This window comes from Acipenser ruthenus, chromosome 4 (genome assembly GCF_902713425.1).
Source record: "Acipenser ruthenus chromosome 4, fAciRut3.2 maternal haplotype, whole genome shotgun sequence".
NCBI lineage: Eukaryota > Metazoa > Chordata > Actinopteri > Acipenseriformes > Acipenseridae > Acipenser > Acipenser ruthenus.
The window spans coordinates 91,468,541-91,478,327 of NC_081192.1; the positions used below are offsets into that span (position 1 = coordinate 91,468,541).

The following is a 9,787-nucleotide window of genomic DNA, read 5'->3' on the forward strand; positions in this document are numbered from 1 at the left end:
GCAAAATACAGGGAAATACTGCAAGAGAACCTGCTTCAGTCCGCTATAAAACTGAAGCTTGGGAGGAAATTCACCTTTCAGCAGGACAATGATCCCAAGCACAAGGCCAAAGCAACATTGGAGTGGCTCAAGAACAAAAAGGTGAATGTCCTACAGTGGCCCAGTCAAAGTCCTGATCTCAATCCCATTGAGAATCTGTGGCACTATTTGAAAATTGCCGTCCACAAGCGTCATCCAACCAACCTGAACAACCTGGAGCAAATCTGCCAAGAAGAATGGGCCAAAATCACTCCGACACTGTGTGCAAAGCTGGTACATACTTACCCCAAAAGACTTAAAGCTGTTATTGCAGCGAAAGGTGGCTCTACCAAATATTAATGTGTGGGGGTTGAATACTTATGCAAGCAAGATATTTCAGTTTTTTATTTTTCTTAAAAATATTTCCCAACATAAAACCAATGTCACCTTACAATAATTGATTTTGAGTTTCAGTGTTTTAAAATAAAATATCAAACAGAACGAAATTTCAATGTACCATTTGTAATTCAGTAATATGAGAGAATTGGTCAGGGGTCTGACTACTTTTGCAAGGCACTGTGTATATATATAATCTTCAGCTCTTTAATTAAATCATTCCATTCTCATTACATGCATTTCAAATCAGAATGCTCAGGCTTTGCAGACCTTAAGGAATTGATAAAGATTATATATGTATTAATTCAGCAAACAATATTATACTAAGCAGACACAAACATATAGTACTTTTTATTATTAAGCATAATGAGCTTATTCATGCTTATTAATTTGCTACTTCAGCTACTAGTATAAGTAATTTGAGATACTGACATAATGTGTTTTGTGTTATTAAAACCCTGGGGAAAATCTACCAGGACCCTTCACTGACAAAAGATGCCTGCTAGGATTGTGGTCATGTAACTGGCTAGAACGGTATGATTGACATCTTTTCAATGGTCTTCCTCTGACCTCTGTGTACAGTTGCTGCGAAGTTCATTGGTAAATAACAGGACCCAAGCCAAAGTTGCAGAAGAATTGGGCATGCAGGAGTTTGCAATCACAAATGACAAAACAAAGAGACCAGTGGCTCTAAGGACAAAGACTCTAGCAGATCTTTTAGAATGTAAGTAAAAAGTCTGTTAAAGTAAACCTATTGTAACTCCTTTCACAAATGAATTAACCGTTTCATTGCAAATGACAAGAGGTTCTCTGCATTTTCAAGTGTCTCCCAGTGTAGCATCATAAAAAAAGCATTATTTTTCTAGTCACATTATTCAAACTGGATTTTTAACAAATTATTGTGTAGTTAGTTTTACAATTGTGAATGCCATATGGAAGTGCTTACTGGTGAAATGTAAAAGCTTCATAGACTTAGAGCCTGTATTATAGTTTGAACATTTATAGTGTATGTATGTATGTATGTATGTATATGCATTCTTTTTCAATGAGTTTACTATACTTTAATAATAAAATGTCTTCAAAAAGGAGAGTTTGGAATGGAGTTACCATCATGCCCAGGCTTCAGAAGGAGCAGTTGGTTTACAAATGCTTGTTAGCAACATGGCACGAGGTTACAACCGAACACTGTGGTTCTGACCTCAATTGGCCCACAGCCAGAGCGATCTTGAAAACGCACCTCTGGTCCTGGTATTTTAAAATGAAATTACATTTTAATGGTGTCTATGAGGACACCTAGTTTAAGCCAGTCAAACAGAAGTACTTCAAAACTGTTACTGAATCATTGTGGGTGAGGGTCGTAAAATAGAGTGGAGATGGCGGGAATCTAAATTACATGGTCATTACATCGCATGGAAGGGCCACTTGGTTAAATATAGGAAGGCTCTGTCGTTGGCTAGCTCATCATATTATTCTAATTTTAATTGAAACAAATAAAAATAATCCTAGATTTCTTTTTGCTACCCTAGATAAAGTAATCAATCCTTCCCCTAATAGTCCTACCCTTGACATTGGCTCCTCTCACAGCTGCAATTACTTCTTGCATTTCTTTAAAAATAAAATACTAGACATCAGAAATTAGATTCCACAGACCCCTTATATTAAGGAGCACTCCGGCAGAATTGTACCCACTACACCTATTAAGGGTACTATGGGAGCTTTTACTTTGATTACCTTACAGGAACGGACAGAGCTAATTCAACATATGAGAGCTACTACATGTTCTCATGATCCTATTCCTACAAAACTATTAAGATGTTCTTGGTGTTATTAGTACCCACATCGAAAACATTTAAAATGGTTCACTTTTTCCTCTGGTATAGTTCCCTCAGCACTTAAGGTAGTTGTGGTGAATCCTATGCTTAAGAAACACAATTTGGACCTCAATAACTATAGGCCAATCTCCAACCTAACATTCTTAGATAAGGTTCTAGAGAGTTGTTACAATTCAATTACAAAAAATTCATTACAGTTTTCAAGTCAAGACTAAAAACGCACTTTTATAAAATGGCTTTCTTTCTTTTTTCTCTTTACCAAGTACTGTGTTGCACTGCGCTACCAGTACATGGATTCTCCTACTGTGTTTACCAGCAAATATAAATAGAATTACTGGTAGTTGTAGGAGTTTGATGTAAAGACCCAATCAAACTATTTGAAATAATGTGTTCATTTCTTTTATTTTCTAAGCTTTTATTGCTGCACTGTACATTGACAAGGACTTGGAGTATGTGCATACCTTCATGAATGTTTGTTTTTTCCCAAGGTTAAAGGTGAGTGGATCTCCTTTTTTCGGACTCTGTTTGACCGTTTACATTCTATTAATAAAATGAAAGCTCCATCTGCTCTTGGTGGTGGTAGTTTTTTTTTATTTTTTTTGCGTTCTGGTATTATGTACCATTATACTACTACAGTACTTCTAGTTTTGTGCTAAGTTTACATTACATGTAACATTGCATTTCCTTGTTTCAGGCTTAAAAGCATTTTAGCAGTTTACTCTTTCCTTTGGAAACTACAGCATGGGAATAGTAAACCAATTCTTTCAATGTCAATTTGTCAGAATTGATGGTAGATTCATGGGTTTTCCCACTTTTTTTTTACTGCAACCTGGTAACTTTTTAAAATATGTTTATGAAGCATGAGTTTCCTTTTTTTGTTGCAAACCTTTGATGTTGGCCAACCAAGCATAATTCTAAGTCTGCTGGTGAAAAAAAAAAAACAGCATTGCTCTTTGTAGGAAATTAATTGGAACTGACAGTTCTAGATTCAAAGTCCTCTTTTTATAACCAGGCTTCTTTTCTGTTAATGGAAGTGCTTTTAGTGGTCCCCTTGGAAAACAGAAATGTATAAAACTACAGCATCTGGGAGTCCCTGACCCTTTATTTATTTGGGTTGGAGTAGATTATTTTTCTTAAGTAGCTTGTGATGTAAAGTCACCATAAAGCCTTGGAGAAGAATGCATGTATTTATGTGCTACATGAAGGACATAAGCTTTTCAATGTATTTATGTTTCTCTAGGAGTTCATACTTAATCAGGACTGGAATGACCCCAAATCCCAGCTCCAACAGTGTTGTTTGACCCTCAGAACGGAAGGAAAGGAACCAGATATTCCACTTTACAAGTAATATATATTGTTTTGTTCCATACATGTATGTCATTTGGGTAATAATCAATAAAGGATTAAGTGATTTTGAAAAGATTTTTGCAGCACATTATGGTAGCAGTGTGACATGCCACAATGCCCTCTGTCAGGTTAAAGACACATCCAGAAGTCAAGATTAACTGGTAGAGGCATGATTTATGTGGTGTTCAGGGTGAGTTAAGCAGTCAGGGGAGCACAGGTTTGTGTTTTACCTGTGCCTAGTTGTAAATCTTCACTGGGGTTTCCCATGGATTAGGGAAGCAAAATTAGCACTGATTGTTCCATCTTGCTGTGGACCCGACTCAACAGGCGCCCACTGAGCTCAATCCAACGCCTTCCAGACTGGGGCCTTTTTTTATCCTCCAGGGGCCGGTAACTCATCTACATCTACATCTACTGTCGCGCTCCTAAGTGTAAAAGAGGCAATTGATTGTGAAAAAACTACATAGAACGGATTCCAGGGCTATTCTTTCCATGTCATATATATATATATATATATATATATATATATATGTGTGTGTATATAATAATAATATTATTATTATTATTATTATTATTATTATTATTATTATTATTATTATTGCTGCTTTTGGAAATACACATTTGACTCCAATCCGAAATCAAAGACAGTTGATGATTCTTTTGTATACCCAGGACTTTACAGACTGTGGGTCCATCACATGCTAGAACATACACTGTTGCGGTTTACTTTAAAGGCGAAAGGATTGGATGTGGGAAAGGACCAAGGTAATGATTTTTATTTCTAATTATTTTATCATTTTAAAGCATTTTACAAAGATGGTGAGTATTTTATATATAAACCCAAAGCAGAAAGAATGTCCAAGGAGAACAAACCTTTTATCATGTAAAACTGTTAGGAAGAATGTCAAGCAGAGAAATGTTTTGGCCAAATATTTCGTATTTAAGTCTCTACCTTGCCAGTAAAAAAAAAAAAAAAAAAAAAAAAAAAGTACATTTAGCTACAAATTAGGCCTGTAGGAGGTTACTACAATTTTTGGAAGATTTGCATCAAGATTTAAAGATAAAATATAATTGTATTCTTAAACTGAAAGTGTGTCAATATATTCTATAACAATCTACAACCACCATGAGCACATCTAGTACTTGATGTGTCATACCGGTATGTTATGAATATTTTATATTTCATTAAAGTGCAGTTATAATGTTCATTTTTCATTTGTGAATATACTAAAATTATGAAACCCAGGTTTTTTTTTTTGTTTGTTTTTTTTTGTTTTTTAACAAGTCTGGGCTTTCTGATGTTCAAATGTGTTTGTTTTAAATTTTAACAAGATTTTATGGTGGTATTTTCTTTTTTAAAACAGTATTCAGCAAGCAGAAATGGGAGCTGCAATGGATGCCCTTGAAAAATGTAAGTTGGTTGGTGAAAATAATCTCATTACACTTTAAATGTTGTTTTTCTTTTTTTGTAACATTCTCACTTACTTTTAAACATTTCCAGCTTCAATTTAACACTGCCCAAGGGAGCCAGCAACATTGCATGCCCTGCCAAATTGAATATTAAAATGTAGTGTAGTTGATATTCCACATCCACACACATTATTGGAGTCATCCAAGCCGCCTCTGTAACATTTTATGTCATTTTACCTTGTTCATTGTTTTATACATTTTAAATTGCTTGATTGTATTGGTGTTATCAGGCTTTTTTATAGATTGTATGTTTACTGTTATTCTGATAGGCAGCATTCTCTTGGTATACTAAATGAAATAACATCTGAGTGATATCCTGTTTTAGAAAGAAGTTGATTTTGTCACATTTTCACTCATTACAAATAATTGCATTACTGCTATAAAAATAAAAAAATACAATTGGCATGCTTTCCCATTAAACAAAGACCTTTTTATTTTTTTAACAATAATTCAACAAGATCTATCTCATCACAGAGTTCTTGTCAAATTGTATATCTGTCTCAATGGATGAGGTATGGGTGTAGCACCAGCATGTTAACGATATAGACACTCTGGAGACAATGCCAGTGTTTTTGTTTTTTCCTGCAGACAATTGCTGCCAGACAAGGGTTTAAAGTTAAACCTAAAAGGTCACCTTGATCGAACACTATGTGTATTATACATACAGTTCAGCTTGATAGAACACGATATGTGTATTATACATCCAGTTCAGTCTGGGCCTGAAATATAGGCCAATGTATCTGAATTCTGCTAAAACTCACTGAATTATAAATATGAATGGATTAGTGCTATTCCATCCTATCTTTTCAATTTATTTTTTTAAACCTCTGTAGAATTTGGCATTTTGCTCTCTTAAATCAGAGTGGCATCAGAACTTATTAACAGAAGGTTAAACAGTATTTAGTTTAACTGTATGACTAACTGCACTTATTAGATATAGTCAGATGATACTGTATAATTATTTTTGTGCTTCACTAAAACAAAGGTACTATGAAGGGCATAATCTGTATTGCCTTACTGTGGCACACATTTTCATGTACTTTTAGTACTTATTTCGTACCTAGAGTATTATAACGTGTTGCTCAGCCTGCAGAAATCTGCTACTGTTCTGTAAAATATAAAATGTATCGGTAGTAGCCAGAAGGTTACCAATCTTTTTGAACAAAGCAGGATCGGTTTCCTCATCAGGTCAACATACGATGTTCTCCTATCACCACAGAACCTAAAGGATCCCTCATGTTCTTTGTGTTCATCACCTGCAACATTAAGGCACATTTTGACAGGATGTAAGGTGGCTCTTAGCCAAGGACGGTTTACTTGGCGCCATGACAAGGTGCTGCGATGTTTGGCCTTAGCATTGGAAGACAAGTGTAACATGACCAATAAGTTGCCACCAGTTCCATCAAAACATTACACACAAGACAACATTTCTCCGCCCAGGAGAGCAACCGCCAAGAAAAGGTGTTAAAACCAAGCCTCACCCAGGACAACTGGAAGCTGCTGGAGACTGGGAAATGCTGGCAGATGTTGGTCAACAGCTTATTTTTCCACCTGAGATTGCCACCACTAACCTTCGACCTTGTGGTCTGGATCAGCACGCCTTGTTCACCTGGTAGAGTTAACAGTGCCATGGGAGGATGCTGTAGATGAGGCGTATGAGAGGAAGAAACTACGGTAGCCGCTGAAGGTGGAAGAGCGAGGATGGAGAGTCCGGGTTTTCCCAGTGGAGGTGGGTTGTCGAGGATTTGTGGCACACTCTACAACCCGGTTTCTCAGGCATCGGATTCAGTTGCCAAGAACTGCGTCGCACAGTGAAGAAGCAGCAGAGAGGAGCAGCAACTGGCTGTGGTTGAGACGGAAGGATTCTGGTTGGGGATCTCAAGCACAATAGAAAGAAAGAAACGCTGATGTACGGGTAAGTAAGCTGGGCTGAATTCAGTGGGGGACAGAAGGAGGTGATGCTGGGACACCAGAATCACCGTCAAGCCCACTTGAGGTGTTGTGGGCTAGTCGACGAAACACTAAGGATGGAAGGTGCCCACTTGAAGACCCCGGAGATGTACCGTACTTGGCTCAATCCAGACTGTTGTCATGCTGATGCACTGGGGAGACCACACTGTTGTTGATCCCCAGAGCCAGCATCGCAGCTGTTGTGTGTGTTGATGCGCTAGGGAGGCAAAATAAGCTGATCCCTGGAGCCAGCATTACACTTCAGCCATCAACACCAGGCAGAAGGATATCTACATCATCACATGGAAGGAAACGCAAATGGATGGAGACACAGATGGATCACATTAGTTTACTGTAAAGCTACGTCTTAGTTGGTGCTTATCTTGGCGAGAGCCAAGTTCAAATCCGCACGAAGTTTTAACATCTACTCTCATGTAATGGAAATCAATTATGAATCACATATAAGAAATCAACAAGTTAGTTTTGAATTTAGCATAATTCTATCATATCTTATCCTGTGTACCCTCCCATGCATAAAGCGAAACTTGTCATGTTACCTTATTCAAGATGTTAACTTGTTGTACTGCATTAATAGAGACTGAGAAATATTGACATGCATTCTACGTAAAGTGACTTTTTTTTTTTAATTGTTTTTGGTTGATAACTAAAATATATAATGAAACGTACTTTTCCTCCAAGCGCACTCAGAAGATGTAATGTGACCATCGTTCTGCACTACTTATTGTCGTATGCTCATATCTAACATATATATATATATATATATTTTTGCATGCAGATAACTTTCCCCAGATGGCTCACCAGAAGCGCTTCATTGAACGGAAATACAGACAGGAGCTAAAAGAAATGAGACGGGAACGAGAACAGCAAGAGAAAGAGTCTGATGAGACGGAAGAGGTCCGAAAGTAAAGCAGTGATATGAAGGGGGAGCAGAAGGGTTATGTACTTCTGCTGTTTTCTGCCACCTTGCCCCCAGGGAGAGCTAACATTCTTCTAATAACAGGTGGCAAGATGTAGAGGAGCCTTTCCTGGCAACAGAGAAGCATTAGGTGTGTTATAAATGGTTCAAATCATGTTGTTTTTTATCATTGTATTGTATATTTTGTCTTGTTTTTAATTTGTCTAAAACATATTCTTAGTTGTGTAACTAATTACTATTTTAAAAAGATCTGTACTTTTTATTTCTAAGTATCCACATTTGTAATACAATACTGTACACGTTTGTTTATATATTGTGCCTTTTAAAAAAAAATAAAAATAGTAAAATCTCCCGTTTACTTGAGATAGCAGTTCAGCTAATAAACATTGTGGACAGAGGAATGTGTATGCTTTGAGTGAAGTATCTGGAAGATACTAACCTGTTGTCATATAGTTGCTCTTAATTATGCACAGCTGTGATTAGCCCATGCAATAAATAGGACTATTTATTTTATAATACACATTATACCTACAATCAGTTGTCAATGTGAGCTCATCAGTATCTATTTTCTGAAATGCAGCCATCTGTCCCACATTTGGCTGCAATTTTGAAATGTTATCCTCTTTCCAATCTGATTAGCAGCCAAGTACTCAATTATAGATTATTTCCAATTAGACAATGTTATAATATTTTGTAATCTAGATCCCACCAGTGCATGATCATATCACATGTAGACTGCTATAGTTTGACTGTAAAGTTGTTATAAAAAGCTGTGCTTTCCTGGTAGGAAAAACACCAGCCAAATGTAGTATTTAGTCTTTGGTATGTACTGCACATTTGCAGCTATTTAGATAATATAAAATAAGTACCAATCTGTTTCAAGTCCTGTTGGTGCCTTGGGTTTGTGTTCAGTAATGCCTAGAAAAGGGGTAATGTTGTATTGTATTTAATCATTGTGAACCCTTGATATCATAAAAGATTTTCAACATTATGAACTTACAGTAAACCAACATTAATGTTAAACATGATCATTGTGTTAGTTTTATAATTTTAATTAAGCGATGGCAACAGCATCTAAGCATCATTTTTGTGATTTTGAATTTCGTTTCAGCTCACAATAACCCTGAAAAATAATTCCAAAGCAGACGTGGTTTGTGGTTCCTATTAGAAGGATGCTTGTTTCCAGTTGTTGACTGATGAATACATTTTTAATCCCAAAAATACAATATGCAATTATCATTGAACCTGAAGGATTATTTCAAGTTTCAGTTGCTAATTTAACACTAACTGTTGAACACATTGTTGTTAAAGAATTGCCATAATATTGCATGGTAGCTCTTTATTTTTAAATGTGTTAGGCTGGGCCATATACATATAAAAAGTGAAAACAGTGGGTGGTACAGGAGGGTTTTACCCTTTACATAAAACATTTCCAATACACATTTAGACAGCATGTTAAAGCAGTAACATAGGAATGCTAATAACCAAATACAAAACTTTCATTCAAGTGCAAAGGAACAGTCTCAACTTTTAATTTTTTACAAAACATCTGAGAATCCACATTGCTAACATTTGTGCCATTTCAAGATTGTCTAGGCTATTATCAAATAACAAACATATTTAGAGGAAATCTACAGACCGCCTGAAAACAGAAATCATTGTGTCTTCATGGAGTTTTAAAAACATCCAATATTACCACTCAACATAATTCAGAGCTGGATTCCCTTCATTACTGCAAAAGTAACGTTTTGGAATCTGAACGGTTTCCAAGGTGTTTGGTGGTAATGGTTTGATCCAGCTTTGTTTCTTCTTAGTTGTACCATGTACAAGGTTTTGA

General features: G+C 36.3%; 1 protein-coding gene across 2 annotated transcripts in view; it reads left to right on the top strand.

Annotated features, from left to right (window-relative positions):
- Positions 1 to 9,584, top strand: part of LOC117399785 (ribonuclease 3-like) — a 51,220-nt gene extending 41,636 nt beyond the window's left edge. For both annotated transcript variants that reach the window (XM_059023097.1, XM_059023098.1), the window contains 6 exons: positions 997 to 1,138; positions 2,659 to 2,741; positions 3,487 to 3,590; positions 4,266 to 4,358; positions 4,958 to 5,004; positions 7,810 to 9,584. In XM_059023097.1, the coding sequence (XP_058879080.1) occupies positions 997 to 1,138; positions 2,659 to 2,741; positions 3,487 to 3,590; positions 4,266 to 4,358; positions 4,958 to 5,004; positions 7,810 to 7,940 (600 nt within the window). In that variant the 3' untranslated portion in view covers positions 7,941 to 9,584. The remainder of the gene's footprint in view (positions 1 to 996; positions 1,139 to 2,658; positions 2,742 to 3,486; positions 3,591 to 4,265; positions 4,359 to 4,957; positions 5,005 to 7,809) is intronic.
- Positions 9,585 to 9,787: the final 203 nt, after the last annotated feature.